Source organism: Watersipora subatra, chromosome 5 (genome assembly GCF_963576615.1).
Source record: "Watersipora subatra chromosome 5, tzWatSuba1.1, whole genome shotgun sequence".
NCBI lineage: Eukaryota > Metazoa > Bryozoa > Gymnolaemata > Cheilostomatida > Watersiporidae > Watersipora > Watersipora subatra.
Window position 1 is genome coordinate 7,217,937 of NC_088712.1, and position 23,879 is coordinate 7,241,815.

The 23,879-nt window shown below is 32.9% G+C and overlaps 1 protein-coding gene across 1 annotated transcript in view; it reads right to left on the reverse strand.

The window, feature by feature from the left end:
- Window positions 1–515: 515 nt before the first annotated feature.
- Window positions 516–23,879, reverse strand: part of LOC137397080 (uncharacterized) — a 28,387-nt gene continuing 5,023 nt past the window's right edge. The window contains exons 3-9 of the mRNA XM_068083365.1: window positions 23,044–23,203; window positions 12,635–12,827; window positions 12,219–12,415; window positions 11,199–11,369; window positions 8,212–8,320; window positions 619–1,160; window positions 516–521 (exon numbers count right to left, since the gene is read on the reverse strand). Coding sequence (XP_067939466.1) covers window positions 516–521; window positions 619–1,160; window positions 8,212–8,320; window positions 11,199–11,369; window positions 12,219–12,415; window positions 12,635–12,827; window positions 23,044–23,203 — 1,378 coding nt within the window. The remainder of the gene's footprint in view (window positions 522–618; window positions 1,161–8,211; window positions 8,321–11,198; window positions 11,370–12,218; window positions 12,416–12,634; window positions 12,828–23,043; window positions 23,204–23,879) is intronic.

Below are 23,879 nucleotides of genomic sequence, written 5' to 3' on the forward strand. Positions count from 1 at the left end.
ACCTTTGGAACACAATGTCAGTGCCTTTTATTTCCCATCTAGTAGCAGAACTGCCCATAGTTGTATGTACAACTTTGAGTCCAGATGATAGCACAGGCTATATCATACCAATAACTTATATGATATTCAGATAATCAGTGATAGTATACTGAGTGTGCAGACAAATCCAAAATAATTGGCTAATTAATGAGAAATAGTGAAAATTATACAGCTACTTTAAATCATAAGCTGATACTAAGTCTATAGCGAGTAGACTATCAGAGTTCTCTATTAATATGTATAGTGCTTAATTTTACTATGAGAAGTAGTCAGGGTAGCATTACATGGGTTTATATCAATACTGTATCTACTAGTATATCTATCAAATACTAGATTGTACAGCATATTTGCCAGCACAACTGCTCACACATATTCTGTATATTATTTATAAGTAAACTAACCAGTTGAGCTATCCAGGATTCTCACAGTGCTGCTGCTGTCTGCTGCCACCAGGATGTATCTCTCACCATAGCAGGCTATACCTAGTGGATAAGAAACATCTTCACAAGTCCAAAGCAGCTGACCTTGGGAGATGTCTATCAAGCAGACTTGAGATGAGCCATAGTCAGACACAACAACCTTGTCTGATCCTGAAACACAGAGTGTGACCCAATATTGGCTAAGCTGAGGACAAGAAATATCTTTGAGTTTATTCCCTGTCAGAGAGTAGATGATGAGAAGCTTGTTCTTTCTGTCTGGAGCAACTACTTTATCACAAGTGATGGCTAGTCCTGTGGTGTAGCTGTTATTATAGTCATTGTGAGTCCAGGAAGTGACTTGCTTTCCCTGCTGGTCATGTACATACATGGTCCAAACATTGTCATACACTGTTGTATATAGTCTGTCTTTGTAGACCTCCATTGTTCCAGGGGAGTTGTTGAATGTGATGAATGAGCCTTTCACTTGGTAGTTGTTGTCGATAGTAGCTACTGCTCTGTTATCCATTCCAGTTAATATTTGAGAGTTCCAGACTCTTGTTGAACAAGGATATGATGGTAAAAAGACTGTGTGAAGGAGTTTGAGGGACTTTGGAAGAGGTTTAGAAGGTCGAAGCTTGAGTTGTTTATCAATCAGGAACCCGTCAGTGGAGACAACTCCTAGCATTATCTCAAAACTTCCACCTGCGAATAAATATAGCAGAAAAAAAAAAGATATTTATTATGTTATTATATAATACTTGCATAAAAATATTACTTGATTATTAAGATTAATATCTGATATAAAGATGCTGGTCTAGTTAATACTCATGCTGTCTGATACAAAATATTTCATAAAAAGTTATTATGTGATATTTTCAAACTTTAACATTTTAAATACTGACTGGTATATCAGCCTATATAGGTTTGTTTGAAATTGCTGTTTTTAGTAACAACGTAAACTAATCAAACTATTTTGTGTACATTTATTAATTACGTCCATTTTAACCATTGTCAAATATTATTATCTACTTCCTTCAAGATAACAAGTATTTCACTGGAATGATGTCACACAAAACATGATACGACTCATTTGTTTGTAGGTAAAAGACACTTGTGATACAAATGAAGAATTATATCATTCTAATATTTTGCAGATTAGTTTGAGTCATTCAAAAATGATGAACCAATGGTCCATGATAAGTGTATATGAATGAAGCAACTGCAAAGATTTTTAAATTTTACAATTTTACAATTTCTTATGGTTTTGGACCCAAACCACTGCAACCCTATTATTTTTGTATTTAGTGACATTTTCTGAGTGATGCTAGACTTATAAATCAGGTTTCTACTAAAAATCACTGCATTGTGAGCTTATTTAGATATATTTAACAGGTTTCAACATTTTGTATCTTTGAACAAATGGCCCAGGGATACTGACACATATTGACAAGAATGACAATCACTCAAAGGGTTACACACAATCAGTGCAATTGTGAGTAATGCAAGAATGTTAATTATTTAGTATTTGCTTGCAAAAATCAATAATCCAAAAGCCTCTTTTGTTTTTTTTACTGTCCAAAAGAAGCTTATGGGGAGTTGTCTTTTCATTGAGCTACATCATCAATTAGGATGATTGATATTAAAAACTGTTCAGACTACGATATTTGGCCCTCTGAGCTGCCCTGGTATATGAATAACTTTTACATTAGGCACAAGACTGAAAAGCATCCATGCATAGCCATATTTAAGCTGCTGCTTGGAAACCTATGCATTAGGATCGTTCATCTGTCGTGTTCAGTTTTTACTTGCAGGTTTATATATAAGAGTCTGTAATTGCATGATATGGCAATGGTATCTTTTTATGTATTATGGAAACTTCTTTATCAAGCTTTTTATAATTTCTGCAAATGTTTAAAATAATTGATATGTTAAATATGTTAAACACTTCTATTAAACTATTAACATTAATTTTATATATCACACACTATTAACAATTGTATTTCTTTTATTATATAATATAGTTTGTAACCTTGAAGTCCGGTTCACTTCCCTTACATGAGTCTTTGGAACTTGAGTCATTGTAGGTGAATACACTATCTTCTACACATTGCATACAGACTATTGTATGTTGGAGAGCAATGCTAGCTAAAAATAGGCTGGTCTAACATTCAACTAAATTAAGAGCTGGTTCCTGTTATTGATTCACAAGACCTTGTTTCTATAGTTATTTACTAAAGCATTTGATGACTACAGCCTTTTGTACTACAGCATCTTGAGCAATACAGCAGCCAAATGTGATTAATTTCCTCATAATTTTTTTAATTTGTACAAAAAATTGTTTTGTCTCATAATTAAACTGATATCAAAGAGTAACAATATTTGCTGCAACTGTCAAGCAACTCTACCAACCACCAGCATTATAGTATTGTTCATAATAATGAAAGACTAAGCAGTTTATTACTGGAAAATTTTCCTAGGAAACAATACATCCCTGTTATAATTGTGGTGTGGCTAGTTTGTGTTAGGAAATTGAGGCTATATTAAGCCAAGCTATCTAACAACATGATCTAAATATACCAACACAGTTATTAATCATTCAATCAGCTTCAGCCAGCCGACTGGATAATCTTTAATTTGTTCTGATAGTAACAACTTGTTGGTTGAACATAATAGAACAAAGATTCACATATAGTATGGTTTGCTAGATTGTTTTTGGCTCTCTGAGCTGTTCTGATACATGAATAACTTTTACATTAGAAACAAAACTGAATATCATCCATGCATGGTCATCTTTAAGCTGCTGGTTGGAAACCCATGCATTGGATTTGTTTGTCCGCAGCGTTCAGTTTTTGCTACCATAATTATATATAAAATTTATTGATTGTGTGATATGCTAATGATACCATTTTATGTATCAGGAAAGCTTTTTTATCAATTCCGCAAGGTTTTAAAGTATAGCTGTCCAATGGTCGGGTTAATTAAACGATTAATATGGTCAATACGAATACACGATTAACTGAGTTGAGCCAATTAATCTTCAAATAAAATGCAAATGAGGTGATGATCATGATGTGATTCTTTTGAATTGTTTAAAATGTTGTAAAGGAACTTGCCGAATTTTTCTCAGGCATGATCTAGATTGCTATAATATTGCATAAATTGTAAAGGAAGTGAGTGTGGTTTTTTATTCGTTTAATTCAGAAGCAATTCCCAATAGTCGTGGAACTGGGAGTACTCTGCTCTCTTTGTGTGAGCACTCCTCATATATACATATATTTCCCCCGAACTGTATAATGGAATCGGGTAAGAAACTGTATTAGAATAAATTATTGATAGACTCGCTAACATGATGGTTTAGTTACGGCCAAACTAACAAAGTATTAGCGATAAGACACACAATAAAGACAACCACAGTATGCAAAATATATATAAAAGTAATTATTTGCAAGTACATGTATATAAAATATAGGAAATAAATGTGTGGCCCTACGTCTGCTACAATATAACATTACCATAGCAGGTTACTACCATTTAATTTACTAACAAATAAATATCATGACAAGACAAGCAACACTTTTTACCAATTAAATACAACCACAATTATTTTGCACTCAACTATTAATACACCAACGTATAAAACTTGTTTATACAACGACAAAAGCACCGTGACGAGCAAGTTGAAGCGGCCATGTTGTTAATTGTTTGAGCATGTTTTAGGTAATAGTAAAAACAGTGATTTTGGTATTATTTAATACCTTATACAGTCTATTTTTGTTTGTATCTTGAATGTTCAAGGTAAATGATACATGTATCTTCCTTTTTCAAATGAATCACAATCATATTTCAGATTCAGAATGGTACTAATATAAGATTGACACTTTATTGGAACATGAAAGTAGAAAAATGTCCTCTGTACTAGGTAGCGAATTTTCCAATTGTTGGAAACATGAAGTGAAGTGCAATATTTGCCAGAAAGAATATGCCTACCACCGCAGCACATCATCATTAAGATATTCAATTGCAGACAATAAGCAGACAATAACTACTACTACTACTGTACGTAGGAAGAGGGCATCTCTTCATTCGGATGTGAATAAACTGTGCTGCCTAGACTATTGGCTGGCTTAATTATAGACTTTCATAGACTATTTTCTTACATATTTTATACTATAATAATTATTACATTGCAACTTACATGTATGTACATCGTATGTAATATGTAATCGTGTTGACAATAATTGTTTCAAGTATAATTAATTGATATAACTGTATTATTTGTTTTTGAATATGCAGGTTTTTCTCTAGATTAATTCTAAGATTAGTTGAAGATAAACTGGTTCAGGCCAGTTATTAATGGTGATTATTTTTATAATCACTGTGCAGCCCTAGTTTAAAGTAATTGATATGTTAAATATGTTAAACATTTCGAATAAATTATAAAAATACTTTTATATATAACCAATTATTAACAATTATATTTCTTTTATTATATAATATAGTATGTAACCCTGAGGTCTGTTTTTTTGTTAGACTTTGAGTCATTTTATATCAATGCGCTGTCTTCTACACATTATCTACAGACTATTGTACGCCGGAGAGAGAATTACTAGCTATAAAATAGGCAGGTCTCAATTGAAAATAAAATAAAAGCTGATTCCTGTGATTGATCCACATGACCTTGTTTCCAAATCTGCTTACTAAAGCATTTGATGACTACAGCCTTGTCGTACTACAGTACCCTGAGCAATACAGCAGCGAACAGGGATTATTTTATTCATGATTTTTAAATTTGTAAATATTATTTTTTTGTCTCATAATTAAACTGATATCAAAGAGTAACGATATTTGCTGCAACTGTCAAGCAACTCTACCAACCATCACAAATATGTTAATGTTCATAATAATGAAAGACCAAGCAGTTCAACAGTGGAAAACTTTCCTAGAAAATAATACACCCCTGTTATAATTGTGGTGTGGGTAGTTTGTGTTAGGAAACTGAGGCTACGTTAAGCCAAGCTATCTAAAGACATGAGCTAAATATACCAGCATAGTTATTGATCATTCAATCAGCTTCAGCCAGCCAACTGGATAATCTTTAATTTGTTCTGACAATAACAAATTGTTTGTTTAACAAAATTGAACAACGAATGGCATGTAGTATGGTTTGTTAGATTGTTATGTTTGAAGTTAAAATATACATAATATAGTATATAATAACGTAACACATATAATGTAAAATAAAAAATAGTACCATTAAGTGATGGCTTTATTAGCTTAATAAGGTTAATGATTTATTATTATTTTAAACAATAATATATAACAATAAAAAGTATAACTTCCATTAGTTGTTAAAAATATCATGTTTGACTTTGTTTTCCAATATATTTTCATGAGGTAGACACCTAGAGAAATTTTTAGGTTGTTTAAATTTAGTTGAAATCCAATTTGCAGTTTATACCATGGCAGAGTGTCCTGTCCCTCCTACCCAGAGTCATCTCCTATTTTTTGTCTTACTTAGCAGCTGGTGAGCTGTTGCCTTGTTCAGTGTTGGGTTGGCTAGTGTTAACCGTGGTTCAGTCCCTAATAAAGTTGTCTAATTGAAATATCACATTTGCTAATAATGCTTCTTGTTAGAGTATGTAACAATTTGTATGTTCAATCCAATAGTAAACTAAGTTTTCCGTACTTTTGAAAGCTAAAGACAAACATATACTAGCATCGGTAAATTTGGTTGCACTTTTCCAACCTAAATAAAATGTATTGCTTTGTATAAATGTCTTCTTTGCTGGACAGTATATATTGCAATCCTATGAAATAACGCTTTGAACAGATTATCTGTGTAATTACTTTTAAAGAAAGTTTCATTTGCCTAAATCATCTCTGGAGCGAATACTCTTATAAAAATCCACTGATATTCTCTAAACTTGTTTAAAAGTTGTCTGATGAGTACTCCAAGTAACTGCATATAAAATAGATTCCTAATATGAATGGAGAATCAGTGAGTTACATGAAGTTGTGTGCTGAGTGAGAGGATAAGTTGTGGACTGCTGGAAGGCTATCATCATCTTTTTCAGTAACATTTCACCCACCATTAAAGGGTAACGTGATAAAATTCTGTCAGCCCTTGTTTGAGCAACAGTTGTATTGAGGCTATTAGGTGCTAATGCGATAAAGTTTCCTTAGCCACTGTTCCCCTATTGGTTGTAAAAGAATTTTTAAAGCTTATAGCACTGATAGTATGTTTATTGAGTTTGCTATATAGTAGCCGTTATCATAAATCCACAACAAAATAACTTGTAAATACAACATTATAAACATCATAGTTCACCTTCATATAACATTTTCATATTGTTCATCAAAGAAAACTATGTTGATAAATATATTGCGGTCTTGAAAACATTGATGTCTACCTTTTGTGTCACCAGGTGACGACCTTATTAAAAATCATCAGAACTGACACAAATGATGTTTTCCCATGAAATTGATACAATTCATTTATGTCTTTTTTAACAGCAAACGCGTTAACAAATAGTTATTTGCTATAAAATTGTTTAGAAAGTTTTTATCATAGAATATTAATACAATGTAGTTGTTCATGCAACACAATTAAAGAAAGAAAATATGTATTTATTACATTATATTGTGGAAATATCACTGAGATACAACTGTTTTGTAGTTGTTAAATATTTAGTTTCCAAATTAATTATTTTACTGGGTATGATGACAAAGTTAGTAAGGCGTAATATTTGAAAAAAGACCCATGTAGACCATCATAACTGTTAAACCACCTGATTCCTAAAGCTGTAACAATAATAAGTTAATTGACGTAAATATTTGCATCAACAAATGCTTTACAAAATAACATAGTTGTATTGCAAACTGAGCTCAGAGACTTTTGCAGCCATTATCAAACAGACTGTAAGCATGTTTGAGTCAGACAAAGTATCAATATTATTACATTATTACACTTCAGTATAAAATAATCACTCTCAGTAGCACTATTTATTAATAAAAATCAGACCAAATATCATAGTTTTAAGATTACTAAACACTCTTATCTTTAATGTGTCCAACTGCAAATAACAATTGCTAAGAGCTCTGAAAATTGCTAAGTATAAATAATGATAGTACATGTGACTAATGCTTGCAAAAAATAAAAAGTACACCCATGATGGGCTGTAAACTATGGTGTAATGAAGGCATACGCTGCTGAACACTAACCAGAAACTATTCGTTCAAAGCTTGCTGAAGTAGCAATATGCACCTCGTGGTAATAAAGCTAATGTTTTGCCTTATGTTTAGCATTAATGTTTGCTAATGTTAGCCTTTTAGCTACATCAGTTTTATTAATTTAGCAAACAAAATGTTAGAGCCTGGGCAACCTTTTGGTACCCAATATGTAATTGGACAATATCTTTTCGACTAACAAATTACGCGATAGATATAAACTTTTCTGAAAATCTGTTGATTGCCATTTTGGAAAAAGTTCATCCGGACGATGAGAAAGGTTGATTATATATTTTCAGAAGGGATTTTAGCAATTTTTTACCTGTTAAATTATTGTTTAGTAGTTACGCTAAAGGTATAATACATCAATATGGAAAGTTAGCTGCTGGTGTATGACGTTTTGATAGGTAAATAATAAGTTTTTTAGCAGATATGCTAAATTATGAAATATGTTATTGTAATTGTACTTTAATTGGAAATTCCTATAAAACAGGCAGTAGATTATATTATTTCTCTGCAGACTTACGTTTTTCTGTCAATTTACTGACTGAAGGTACTTGAACTGATGGCATGACTTCATCAATCAACCGTTGTATGTCATTCTTTACGCTACTGTAGCTGGAGACTACATCACACTGTAATAATAGTATAAAATATTTGAAGTCTTCAAAGTGAAGAGCATGTGAAGCAGCTATAAGCAATGAAAGTTATCGATTCGCTACAATTAAAATTGTTCACATAGTTTCTACGCATTTTATAGGCTACAATTGAAGTGACACATTTTATCTATATCTGTTGAGTAGCCTAAAATCTGAACACATCTATAAATACTCTTCTTCCACCTACCTCAAGGATGTTTAAATATTTTGTGTGTTACTATAACTACCAGTATACTGACAACGACCATGACATAAACATAATCTTCAATTGTCTCTGTTTATAAAGAAATGCAGCAAAACTAAACTATACAGGACAGATATACACTAGATCTCATTATATGTTCGTGACTCTTGATAATTAGCATTACACTCTCATTAATGCTTTACAAGATCAATGGCTATTAAATGTTCACTTGTAAAAAGATTTACATTACAGTTGTTTTGTATCAAAATGTTCACCATCTTTTATTCTGTTGTGTTGTATGTGCAAAGTATGTGGAAATGTGACTACAAGCTCTTAAATTCTCAAAATAAACAGTATAGCAAATGGCCGTATGTTGGAATCCCTTTATTTTGATGACGCGCTCAACTTGACGTGGTTATTGTTTTGACGCCACATGTTATCACATGAAATGAAACACCACTACAATACTCCACATGACACTTCTCATAGCCTCAGTTTATGGTAAACACTTTGTGTACTACCGGAAACCTCTTATCAAATAAAGATGCTTGCTACTTTACAGTTTTGTTCCAGCTTGGTCTAATCATCTAGTCATAATCTGATCATATAACCTATATTTTTCGCCATTAGATGACAACAACTTCTGTGGAATTCTTCAATCATCAAAGGTGACCAACAAACTTGTCATGTTTATCAGATGATGATATGCACACCCTCGAGCTAAGGATAAACAATTAAATTAATTGTTATACTAGGTTTGTAGATATTAGTGCTCTAAGTGACATCATTACAAAGACAATGAAATAGAGATGCAAGGACAGTATTCATGGTTTTATTGAATTTGTGAATTTTATTTGTAAAAATATTTCAGCAAATGATATTGCATGAAAGTGTAAATGGAAGCACATGGTGCTCCACTACGTCAAATATGAGTGGTTTTGTGAGCGATCTCAACCTACAGCGTTTTCGTGGTGGATGCGACTAACTGTTCGTTTTTAAGCTTTTAGCTGCTTGTAGCCACATTTCAACATGTTTTGCACTTACAACATAGCAGAATAAGACACGGCGAATCTTTCGATACCAAATACCAGTAATGTGAGTTCTGTTGCAAGTCAACTTCAAGTCATTACTAAATTACATATAATATATGTATATCAAAAATCACCATATTATGGTGATTTTTGATTATCCATCAGAGTACCAATTATTTTTGGGTGATTCAACAAGGAAAGACACTAACACTAAACTAAAATACTATTTAGGCTAAAAATTAATACTTTGACCAACATCCAACTAAAGATCTTGGCTACCACTACAAATGAAGACAATTCTTAAAAGCCACCAAGCTTTCTGTAGTTGAAGGAACAAGTACCGTGGCATTGTACCATTGTACCAAAGGTACCATCGTACGCTCTCTGTACGGTTGCGCATTGGAAGAGCAAAGGGCTATGATAATATGTTAATGCTGAAAGAGTGAGTTGAACTAAAATACATTGAATTCAATTCAAAGTGTATAAGTGTAAGTTAATGAACAAAATAGTTGTCTGAAAATGGATAGAAAGCTTTGATGCAAACTTGACTCTAAAGTGGAAGGTCTATGTAACTTTGTTAGAAAAACTGGGAGACCTATTGTAGGCTTGAAAGTTCAAGGCCAACAGTTTAAGGAAGAATACATGTCGATAATATGTCAAGATATGAAAGATCTCAACTTTGCTTCCTACGCATAGTGAACTTTACTTCATAAGCTAGACCGACTTCAATCAGGTTCACAAAGAGAAGAACGTTGTGAACTTGCGCCATTCTCTAAAATTGCAATTCCCATCACACTGTCAAACTCACTAAAGAAAAGTTCACCTAGTATCAACTAGTAGACTTTCAGACAAAAGACATTAAGTATACAGTTTGGCTCATCTTCACATGTTGGGTTCAATAAAAGTTGCTTGTTATAAAATTCATTTGACTACAGTAAAGGATAATAAAATACTCACGCAAAAAAAGGCTGAGCAGTGAATCTGAAAACCTTTATTCTAGGGACATCATAATGCTAGTAACATATTGGATCAAGTTTATTGAGACGAAGGAATATAAAGTTGTTATGATGATTCCAATAAAAACTTCTAGGTTGAAAAGTGCCTTTTTTAACTCTTTCACTACCCCATTAAAATTTCACCGGATGAATATTCTGCACGAATTAACTATCACGAATTATTTGTAAAACCATTATACTGCTAGTATTTAAGCAACAGCTCGAGAATAAAAGCAGATATCGTTTCACTGTGAATTACATCTTATTTATAACATAAGTCCCTACAAGATAAATATAAAACGGATTCCAGTCTTTTACACTCTCTAACGCTTTACATATGTTGAACGGACACTGTGTTTTTTCCTTGAATTGACGATAACGATCTGGTTTTCCCGTTTTGAAAAAACATTATAAACTGAATTAATGAACCAAAATATCTTCATTTAGGTGCATGTAATTGGCAACAATGTTCTTCACTGAAGAAAACATTTCATTGGTCTAGCTAATGTGTGGACTTTGTAATGAAAAAAAAAGTGAAACCCTATTGATAAGCCATTACATCAGCTTACGGTCTGTACTTAATTGACCGCGAAACCGATACATCGGCTTATGGTAGCGGAAGAGTTATTGAACCACTCTTGTACCTGATGAGCATGCTGGAATCTAGACTCTGTTTTGCGAATTATATTCCTTATTTGGCTCCATTTCTTGAGTATCTCATCTTCAAGAAAGTCTGTGATGAGAGTTTTGGTTTTTAGTCTATCCTCTGTATATTCATCCTCTAGCTGTTTGTACTTAGACTCTAAAGCTTTGATCTTCAACAAGTTAGAGGTTCTTATGACAATGTTAAATCTGAAAACACTAGTATTGTCATATGCAGCAATGTTCTACTCACTTTGACAAAAGTTTTAGTAGTTTACAATTACTGGTAATCACTACTATAAGTTTGGATGAATTTTCTGAAAACAAGTCAAATGACCAATATATCAGATTAAACTTGTAACTCCACAATTGATAGTTTATTATATATCAAATAATCTCATTCACAGCTAGGAACATTTTAAGTTAATACCTGCCAGTTTACTACCAGTTTCTACCTACCAAGTTTAAGTATTACCTGTATTACAGTATTCATCCTCTAGCTGTTGGTACTTAGACTCTAAAGCCTTGATCTTCAACAAGTGAGAGGGTCTGATGACAATGTTAAAATTGAAAACACTAGTAATATCATATGCAGCAATGCTCCGCTAACTTTAACAAAGTTTTTAGTAGTTTACAATCACTAGTAATCACTACTGTTAGTTTGTATAACTGGTCTGCAAACAAGTCAATTGACCAATATATCAGATTAAACTCGTAACTCCTCAATTGATAGTTTAAAAAAAAAGCTTTTTGTGAAGGTTACACAGTTATAGGTTTTAATAACTGAATAAAATGGTTAGAAATCCATAGACTTTTAGATCTTGTATTATTATCTGAGTTGATAACCAATCATTTTTGTTTTTTGTTTAGCATTATTGCGTAACGTTGTAGTGATTACTATGACAAGATATTCAGTCTTGTTTACAACTTTTAACATTTTAACCAAGTTTATCTTGTTACACTAACAATAGCGTCTAGAGAAAAGCAATGCTTCATTAAGCAATTTTCAATGACCTTCCAACCTGTTCATCTCTTTTATGCTGAATCTTTTGCACTGTTTCGAATGTTTCTTTGTCATACTCAGCAAGTGTTTGGGAAGTGAACTTGAAGATTTGTTCTAAGCTCTCTTCCTTCTCGATCACTCCTTTTTTTAACTTGTTGATCTTATCATTAAGTCGCTTTAAAAGCTGATCTAAAGTCATCATCTGATGAGTCTCTCCTGAAACAGACAAAGTGTTTTAATAGTTTAACTTCGCCTGTTAATATATTTTTTAAATATTGCATTCAACATGATCAAAATTGAAAATGAAAAACTGAGAAATATAAAGAAAAAAACCTGGCATTTTACTTTGTTGCTATAATTTTGAAAGAGGTCAAAGTACAAATTTGTTTTTTCTTTACACTATGGACAATGCTGTTTTTTTTTGTTACCAATTACCGTCATCACAAATTCTTGCTGAGCACACACATTCATTGCAGATCATCTTCAAACATTTTTCACATCCAAAACTGACTGGCTTGTTGTCATGTGCAGTACAGACTCTGCTTTGTTGACTCTTCAGTATTTCATACTGCTCCATGTTTATGGTTGAATGAGCCACATCAAACTCTTCCTGGTACTCTTGATGGGACTATAATATGAAGTTTTTTACCATGTTGTCACCATTGGATGCTGTTCTCAAAAAAGAATAAGCAGTTAAATACAGAGTAGCTGACTTGAACGATGCTAATATATAGTTCAATGGCTAGAGCTTTTTACCATTTAAGTCAAGCGTAGATCAACATTTAAACGTGTTATCAAAAGGTAAATTTACTAATTACCCCACTGATTAATATGAACCATTTGAAGAAATAAATCTTCGCAGCCTTAGCTCTAATTGAAATGTTTTTATAATTGAACAAACCGATCTTATCCAGATAGACACAAAAATTCTAGTTTTATTCAATTACCTTAATCATCACGCAAAGCATCATAAAAATTTGATATCTTCTGATCATTGAAAGTTTCAAGTGGTTAAAAGTTGACCTTTTATTAACTAACGATTTACATGGACTCAGCTTGTTCAGAACTTTTAAAATATAAAAATTAATTTTTCTATAAAATTGGCAGCTTTTATTAGATAACAAAAGAGAAAAAGTGAGAGATATGCATTTGTTTTAGTTAAGAAAACATGTAATTTTGAAGTTTCGAATGAAAAAAAGACAAAAACACAAAATAATATAAAACATAAAAAAGATATATTATACAACTGTTCTTTTACATATCCATTAAACAAAAACAATGCAGAAGATAATGTGCTAGGAAATGGATTTTCTTGAGAGAGAATACTCGATTGGGTCATGATCTCATAGTCAGTTAGCCAAGGTAGTTTATCATTCAGTTTTGTTTCTACTTAATTTAAACTAAGTTTTGTAACTATAAAGTTATTTAAAAAATTTTGTAGATTCCATTTCTTATAATTTGCCCCAAAATCTGTTGTACATTAAATAATTATTTGATTCGAGACATTGACATTTTATTAGCGTAGCCAGTGCAACAATATTTATATATAACCCTTTGAAATGTGATACAGTTTCTTATGAACATTGACCAATGAGCACCATTTTCCGGAATAGGCAAACTGATGAAGAAAGTTTGCAAACGTCGTGATTGATTCGTTAGGATTAATTGATGATCTAAATGACTGCTATAATTGATACTGACGCTGCTTGCATTCATCTTGAGGGTAGCTCCTCAAAGCCTGAAACTGTATCACAATTGGCCACAGTTAAAATAAACAAGATAAAAAAATGCTCTAACAGATGGGCTGTTGTTTCTGAACAACCTGAACATTCCCTTGCAGTCAAATTGCAAACATTACTCTGTCAACAAAGCATGTGTGCCATCATAGTTGTTATTCCAAGTGTACTGGTGCCAGTAAGATTGAAAAGGCTGAAAAATAGCATCTAAAGAAGTCATCAACTATTACATTATTTATTAGAAGATAAATTGTATTATTATTATTATTATTATTTGATGGTGTAGATGCGGCATATATTTAATTAAAAAAATTATTATAAAAAATCTAGTAAGTTTGTAGACTAGACAATTATAATTTTTTAATGTAAGTAGCAGCATGTGAATAACTAGCATGTAGATACTAAAACTTACACGGGCTGCTGCTGCTAATTATCTTTACAAATACATCTACTAGGCCTGTGCATAACAAAGCACTTATCTTTTTACGCTTATACTTATGTTTACCAGAGCGTCTCATCTTCTGATGAGGAGAAAACTAAAAACTCTGAAAGTGAATCAACTGTCAAGCTTCTACGCTCTAGCTCAACTGTGAGGGCACGTCGACGAACCTCTGTTCATGATCCTACTTGCATTATATGTCAAAGGTTGGGAAAGTTCATAGAATCTAAGCATACTCACAAAAGGAAATCGGAATGATTATCACAGACTTAAACTCTTACAGCGGGTAGGCCTATATTAATGTAGTCATATTTTTTGTACTAATTCCTTGAAATTAATAACTCGAATATCCATCAGTTAATGTTTTACAGTCTCAACATTTTAATTAATTATTGTCAATTATCTTTTTCCATATTTTACTATTAAACTGGATTGCAGGACTGCTAAAGAAAGCAGCTGAAATAAGAAATGATCGTAGAATCTTGATGTATATAAGAGACGCGGATCCTGTAGTCTCTGAGGTTCAATTTCATAAGTCTTGTTATCAAACATACACCAACTTTCTTCACTATGAACCTAAGAGTGGAATGTATGTTTAATACAATTAATCTATGTGATTAAAAAAACCAGTGCTTTTGGCATGCTCTTTCCTAAATAAATTTTGTCACTTCTGTTTTAGCACTCTTAAATGTATGTATTTTTCATGGTTAAATGTTAAATACTTTCTTACAGAACCAAAAGATTTTAGTAAGTACACTAATTGTTTATAAATGTATGTTGAGTGGTGTGGTCTAACCTAAGGAAGTTAGTCAGGAAACCGATAAGCTAGCAATGATATAATTTACGCTACTATGATTTCACACTTTCTATTTCTTGTGGTTTTGAATGCTTCTGGTAGATTCTTACCCACATTGGCGGTAGATTCTTAACCATGCTGTTGCACCTATTGGGATGTAATATAACACTTGTTTTCTCGCATATTAGGTTTGTCCATATGTGAATTTAGTAAAACGATTGTCCACATTTTGCAGACAAGTTGTATGGATCATTTTGTGAGTCAGTTGTGATAAAACGATTAGTAGAAAGAAAAGAGTGTTTCAACATGACTGATCTAATGGCTTTACATAACAAGCAAACGGATGACAGAAAAATTTCCATGGAAGTATAAGGTTATGATACACTATTCACATTAAAAGTCTTTTAATGTAGGAAGTAGCCTAGTGAATAGGAGCTTGGACTTTCATGCAGGAGTCCAGGGTTCGATTCTAGCTTTGAATATCCGCTACTAAAAGCCTTCAACAAGCTTTGCACCCCAAATGGTTGCACCCTTTCGGCTCAAGGTGTAAAATACTGGATGTCCTGTTTGCTGTGATAGTGACACTTCATTTTACAACAGGCATGTAAAAGATTCACCGCTGCCTGCTTCGTTAAGAGTAGCCAAAATAGCCCGGCATGTTTATAGCAATTTTTAGCCGCTTTTAACCACCAGCTTCGTTACATAAGGCGGGATGTCAATACTTCCTTTACCTTTAATGTGAGGAGCCTACATGTAGGTGGTATTGTAACCAGCTAAAAACCAAGTTACGCTTGTCCTAGTTACATGTGATTCTGGAACACTTACCTACAGGTGTTTACTAGCTGTTTTATTGTATATTGACTTACAATTCAGGTAGAATATGTATTCGGTGTGAAAATTGTAATTTTATGTAGCAAAAAGCAAGTGTTCTGTGCTGTGTGCCTCATGCAGCACAAAATTTAGATTTTATTGTTATATGCTTCAGGACATCAGCTAAGCTGAAGTATGAACTTCGTAAGCAGTTTGACAGATTGGTCTTTTACAAGCCTGCAAACCGAACTCGATCTTAAATTGTCTATGCTGAAACCGCTTCACTGTCTGATATTGTGGCAGACGACAGTTTTCAACTAGCCAGATCATCAACAACTAGTGAAGACTCTGTAGACTGTAATCTTAGCCAGCCTATTCTGTCTTCAGCATCTAATGTAAACAGAAAACTGTATTATAGTGGTTTACACATAAAAAATGTCATAGAAGATTCAACAAAGGAAAATTTTTTCCCATGGCCTCCTACGCCTGATGAAATTACTCATGAACAATGTTTAATGATGGTTCCTGTTGATCTTTTCAATATCATTGCTACAATTGTTGGAGGAAATAATGAGCCTAACCATGCCAGCCATGCTGAAGTCTCTAAGAATATTCAGCTTAAAATATTGTCATTATGTCAGGACTTCATTTACCCGCACTCTAATGGAAAGAAACGTACACCTTAGTCTTTGGTTTTAGGTCTTACTTTACGCCACATGACTGGCTCTTCCGTTATTAGCAAGCCACTCACTGGACTAGGGCATAGCTGTAGTTATGCCACATCTGTACGAATGGAGACAGCATTTGCCATGAAAGCTGTTTCCGAACATCATGATGGCTTTGTACCACCTAGGTTTGCAAAGCATAAATTTGCGTTTCTATAGTGTTTGACAATATTGATTTGGCAGAGGAAACATTGTCAAGCCATGGAACAACTCACCACACAAATGGAATATTAGTACAAAAACAGATGAAGAAATTGAAGCTAATGATTATATAGCTATCGATTCTATAGAAGTCTCCATGGATCAACCTATCTCTAAACGATCTAGATCGTTTTGCCCGCTCTCACTGATATACAACCATATCATCTTAGGAAGCGTCACAGGCCAGAGGGTATATTAAAGTATGCTGAAGACTCTCTAAAGAATGCCAAATTACGTGTTGACAGCTACTGCTAAGGACTTTGTTTACATTGCTCTTAAACATGTTTCCAAAGAAGATGTTGCAGCATGGACCAGATTCAATAGCACATCTCAGAAGCTTGTTCTGTCCAAGTCCCAAATTAATTACTTGCCGGTGATTGATGCGCCAGCAACTGAAATGAGTACCGTTTGTCATGTTCTTGAGAGAACTTTAAATATTTGCCAAGAACTAGAAATTTCCACTATTGTGTTGTTTTTTGACCAAACTATCTATACCAAGGCCCAACAATTCAGGTAGAAGAATGAGACTACAAAAGGTCAGTTGGTAGTACGCCTTGGAGAATTTCATAACATGATGAAATTTATAGGCGTAATTGGTAAGATATTCCAGCTTAGTGGACTAGAAAACATATTGATTGAATCAGGAGTGGTTGCCCCAGGATCAATGAAATGAGTTTCTTCTGGACACATGTACAATAGAGCTATTAGGGCACAAAAGTTGTTGTTTGAAGCATTAGGTAGATTACCACTAGCTAACTTTATAGATTCATTTGATGAGATAAGCTCACAACAGTTTGACACTTTAATGTAATCTATTAAAACTTCATATATTAACATTATGGTGAAGTAAACTCTGCTAATCTTGAAGATATGTGATCTCAATTTCTCACACACATTGAGCCTGAATGTCAGCAATCCTCAACCTACAGATTCTCGAATTCTTACATGGACTTAGCATTCTTCTAAACTTTCTTCTAGCTACTAGGGACCCTAACTGGGCTCTTCATCTTGATTCACTTTGTTCTATGCTTCCCTGGTTCTTTGCATATGATCTCATAAACTCATCTAGTTATGTTCATAAGCACATACACACAAATAAAAAATAATTAAAAACTACATTGATAAGAGTGAGAGTAATGTAAGCTTGTATGTAGTGTTTATATGGTATAGTATGTATGATTTATATAATTTTTCACGAGAAAATAGGTTAATGTTTTTTTCATAGAGGAATACACGTGTGATCAGGTAGGTAACTGTCCAGGATCTAACCTGTGTTATACATATTGCTTTTTTTTAATTAAATATATGCTCCAATATACCCTAGGACACTTATGTATTCACCTCATCTAACTTTCGCGTTTCTGCGAGGTCATCCTCTCACGAAAATTTCATGAGCGAAACTAAACTATCCTAAAGAACGAGCAAAAACGTGGAATAAAAAAGCTTTGTTGATTGATACTGTAGAATGGAATTTTATAACAAAATTTATTTTAACGTTTTTAACGGCCACTATTATAGCATCGTTAAAATATAAACCAACAAAATAATTTGACTGTCAAAATTTATTATGTTATTATTTTGCAATTAATTATGATTATTTTCCCATTAGGAATGATTTATAATGATATGAATTTGATGTCAATGCACACGCATTGGTAGCGTTATCGTTTGTTGGGGACATCAATCAATGCAGTGAGCACCGCGTGTTGAAAGAAAATAAGACACACTGACACTCACAGTACAACACAAGCAGCATGGCTCTGGAAAGGTTTGGATTCACCACTGGCACCTCTTCAATAACTTGTAATGATTCAGAAGATGAGGCAATAGAGAAAGAGTTAGTTCTGATAAATAACACTAATAAAAAATGAAGAGAGGAAGTCATATTAACTACACACTGTGGTAGTATATGTAGTATTACTAGCAGCTGTATCATGGATGTATTTGTATACAACTTGTAATTAATGTAATGAAGATGTTCAGCAATTATTAGCGGCAGTTGAGTGTTTGGGAAAACGTTAAAATTAATACCTATACACAACACCGTTGATCGTTAAAATTAAAATACGTTTATATAAAAACAAGCTAAATTGTGACTAAAATGTTAAAATTTTCAGCGTAATTAAATTCCATTCTACAGTAGTCCATAAAACGAATGGCAGCAAGCGATCACATTGCATTATCGATCTTGGTCATACAATTATACCTGTGGTTCACAATTACAAACTAGTCCCAAAATCAAAAATTTTTACCGCCGAACCGAACCTGAGGAATATAATTATGTTTGTTCCACTGCATTTATTTTCACATCATTATATTTTCGCACTCATCAGAGTTGCGAAATTAAGTTGCAGAGAAATTTTACTCTATGTGCTACTCACGAAACTAAATACAAGCAAAATATAAGGGTCCTAGGGTACTGGCTTGAAATGATAGACCTGCCAGAAACACATCCACGGGTTCATGCCAGACTTAATCATGCTGGATAATTTACTGTGCAACGCTCAGCAAAGATAGCATTCACTTCCCTGGCTGCAGACCATGCAATAGAACAAACTGTAAATCGACAAAGTAAGACCAGTGGTGGTGTGCGAGGCATTAAACATACAAGAGGTGAATTGTGTGCAAAATTATTATTAGTTGTAGAAGTTGGCAAAATCGCTGTTTGATTACATTTTGACTCTACGTCTGTTTGTATATCTGGAAGTTATTATCAATTACAATGTATGTCTATTACCAGGAGCTGTACAACGATGGGTTCTTGCCCAGCCAGCCAAAGCAGCAGTGCTAGAGGCGTATGAGATTATGGCCAGAATAAAAGATCTTGAAAACTACAAAGCAAAAGACCCTGGCTTAGCCAGCTAAGTTTATAGCATTTAAAATGAATGTTTATACTGCTTAGTAATTGTATGACGTCTGCTAACTCAAACCTACACCATTCTACACCGACTAATATGCAATGACTTATGCAAATGTGATAGTTGCAGCCACAGTGATCAAGAGTTGGACAATGCACGGCATGTTTCCAGTGACTTTGAGGAGAAATTTGATAATTTTGATGACTGAGTAAATTTGTAATTATGCTATTTTTCTAATTTTTGTCAAATCTACACCAAATTTCAGTCAACATTTATTATTTTCTAAATATATAATTCAAAGTAGATGTATTGTATTACTTTCAGATAAGAAACAATTATACTTTTGCTACAAAAAAAGGTAAATCAACAATTCAAGTTTGCATGATATAATTTTAAACGTAACTTGATTTTTATGCATGTATATTATAAAGATAGTAACAGCCTTTCTGAAAAAAAAATTTTTGGCACAATAGGGACAGTTATTGCGAATTTGCCAAACTTTTGCGGATAAAAATTTTGGTAATAACTCGAAAACGTGCATACAAATATTGGGGCAAAAGTTTATAAATAATTTCTTTATTACATTGTATATAGAGAATGTTTTCCACTATCAAACTTTAGTTTAAATGAAGTAAAAATGAAATTTTATTTCTAGTCACTTTTCTGCTGTGGCTGACTGACTATCAGAAACCATGGATAAGTCGGGGGTGTGAAAATTTGAGTTATCTACACTAGCAGAAGAATAAACTTCTTAGTTATCTTGTAAAAAACTTTTGATTCTAGCTTAATTACACCAAACAATATGGTCAATAAACTGAATGCACGTTCACAATTAATGTTAAAACCTAGATCAGAGAAAACTAGCATTAAGGTTTGAGAAACGAAAACCTATGTACAATTTTGTTTACATTTCAAAACGCCATAGCAACCAATCTCAAGAATTTATGATATCCATCTAGATTTCTGGATTTAAACACAAAAAATATGCCAAATTTGAAAATCTAAACAGATTTTAGCTGTCATAGAAATAGCTTTATAACTATAAGAAAATGTATTACTCATTCTTAACTCTGCAGATATTAAAAATGGCTGGCAGTACCCCGATTTTGGCTCAGTCTTAGTGTCACCAACAAAACCTTTACCAAATAACAGTAACATATTGCACATGATCAGACACTATATACTCTGATCTTGTATTCAGTCGAATAGTTATTCTTATAATTAAATCTTATAATAATCATATAAAATCGAATAATTATTCTATTATTTAAATTTTATGGAAATCTTATAAAAATTGTTAGGAAAATATCGCCGTCATTCCCTTTACTTTCACTGCTTTTGGTATAAGTTGGAATACCAAAGTACTCATCAAAAGTGTATAAAATGTCAGAGTTATCCTCAGAATCGGCAAAAAAGAATCGATTACTTTTATCGGACACCATATTTCAGTACTTCCGGTTTCGCATAGCAACGGTTTTAAAAGTTTTTTTCTCCAAGGAATGTAAATTTTTATTGGCTAAACTGACTTCAGATTCAGAAACATCACTCTTCAATTAGTCTGGATGCACGTGTTACAAAAATGTTAACTAACATTCTAAATTTAGTTAGTGCAGCTTCAAAGTCAGATAACCCAAATTCGTGATTTGCAAACTAACCGTGTTTCTGAGACCGCGACCCAATTGTTTTGGATACCTGTGTGATGGAGGTTATTTAAATTGACCTAATAAAAACAAGTTGACTGCTGATACTGTTTGAATAGTACTCATGATTTAAATCATTACCCATTATTTAAATATCCTTGCCTTTTGTACAACAAACAAAATATTCTGTAAAGATTTTTTCTTACTGACTTATACTTGAAGGATGACTCGCAAAAAAATTCACATGACATTTATTTGTTATCAAAAGATTCACTATGACTTATTCTGCTGTGTTGTAGGTGCAAAATATGTGGAAATGTGATTACAGGATTTTAAAAGCTCAACAACGAACAGTTAGTCGCTTCCATCACAAACCTGCTGTATATTATAATCGCTTTCATAAACGGCTCAAAACGGGATAATTTGAGCCCACAAAACAGGTATGAGTGATGAGCCCACTGTTATGAGTCCACAAAACACCGACCATGTGCCAGGATGGCTTTGTTAACCCTTTGCCAGAATTGGAATGGTAATTGATTTCATAGAAATTGGTGTGTTACATTCACTATTTCGGTAACTAACTAATTTTAACACGGTAACACTATTTTCAATAACTCATAAAACAATTTGCTTAATATTCGAATCTGATGTGAACAGTAATTTTTTTTTTACCAGTTGATGCTGATAATGACTAGATAACATTATATATTCATAACATTTTAGGGATGCATATGGTTTCGCCATATATTCGAACTTTCTTCTTTCCAAGATACGGCTTATTTCATCTAGTCAATACTTTAGGGTGTGAGTAACAACTGAAAACTCCACTGCTACAAAGGCTGCATTGAAATAAGTTAACTCGACCACCTAATTACTGTAGACAGAAAGAATTGGTATTCGGTACTCAGATGTTTACACGGCCTGTAAAAGAAGCTAAGATGACCAGCTTTTAATTTGTTTTGAATGGGCGTTTGAGACATTTATGATAATGTATCTGTAGCTGGATTTACAATTTTATTTTAGCCACTATGGGCTCACACAAAATAAAATTTATGCTACTAGAGTCGCGTAGGACTAGACTTTTGTCCCAATAGCAAATGTGAATATGAGAGATGGAGACAGGTTTATCATTAGTTACATCATTTTGGGCAAGTCTGGGATTTTTTTCATAAGTGATTTTACCGCAATCAATTTTTGTCGATTTTAACCTTCAAATATCTTGACAATGAGATGACTTAACACAACCAACAGCATATCAACTGATATACAAAAATCAATACTTTCTTTTAAAATCAACTAAAATGTTATACAATGATGTCTTTAACACCTCAACAACTTTGTCAATACTTGGAAAGACTTCAAGTTTGATATTTGACAAGTACTCAAGGTTAATATCATATTGTTCAAATTTATTTACATGTTGAAAATTACGTATGTAAAGTGTATTATGGCACTACAAATTTGAGTGTTATGACCGCAGAACAACCTGCAAGATGGTGAATACTAAATGGACTGTCAACTAACAAAACACACAAACAGAAGCAGTTTATACCACCCAAAAATAACTAACAAATGGTTTAGGTTTCAACATGTTATGATTTTGACATTATACAAACATAATATGTAAAACATTCCTTACTTCATGATGCTGGGCACAGAAAATCTTATCACACTGTGTGCAATATGAAAATGCATGTTGATTGTCTTTTCCTTTTTTTGCACAAGGATCACATGATCTTGGCTTGTCTTTTGTTACATCATATGATGGTAGTTTATCTAGTGGCACCTCACAGACCACTCTACAACATCAAGCTTATCAGAGCTAGGAGACAAAATGACAATAACTTCCTATTATTTTAGCAGTTATCACTCAGGTTATTAGAAGAGCAACATTTTATCCCTAGCATTTATGAAGTTTTTTAACCCTGGTCATTTTTGGCAACATGTGTCGGCAACCCTAAGAATTGTCTAACGATTCAAAGCATTTAATTTTTTAAAAATTATATATAAATGTGTTTATAATACAATGATATTTGATATAGGACTAGAGAAGAAAGTCAGGCAACTCACATCAAATGTCATCAGACTGAAAAAAAATTACTTCATCATTATTCGGACTGAAACTATTAAGGTTACACAAGTTTGTAAAGGCCATTTTAAAAACTTGCAAAAACATATACATTAGAATCTTATCCATTGATCACATGTTCGTCATTGTTTCGGTACTCATTATGTAGTAGGAAATTATAATTAGTAACATAAATATCTCTATTTGCATCACAATCATTTGTCACTTACCAAAAAATCAGTCGCATAAACTTGTTCGCGATACCGCGCTAATAAAGTTTGTTATTATAACCAAATAAGTAGATAAAAATGTTTAAAAGCTGGTTACAATTGAAAGTTATATTGACAAAAACAGTCCGGGTTCAAAGGGTTAAAAACATGAAAACAATGTTTATATGCTGTCTCCTA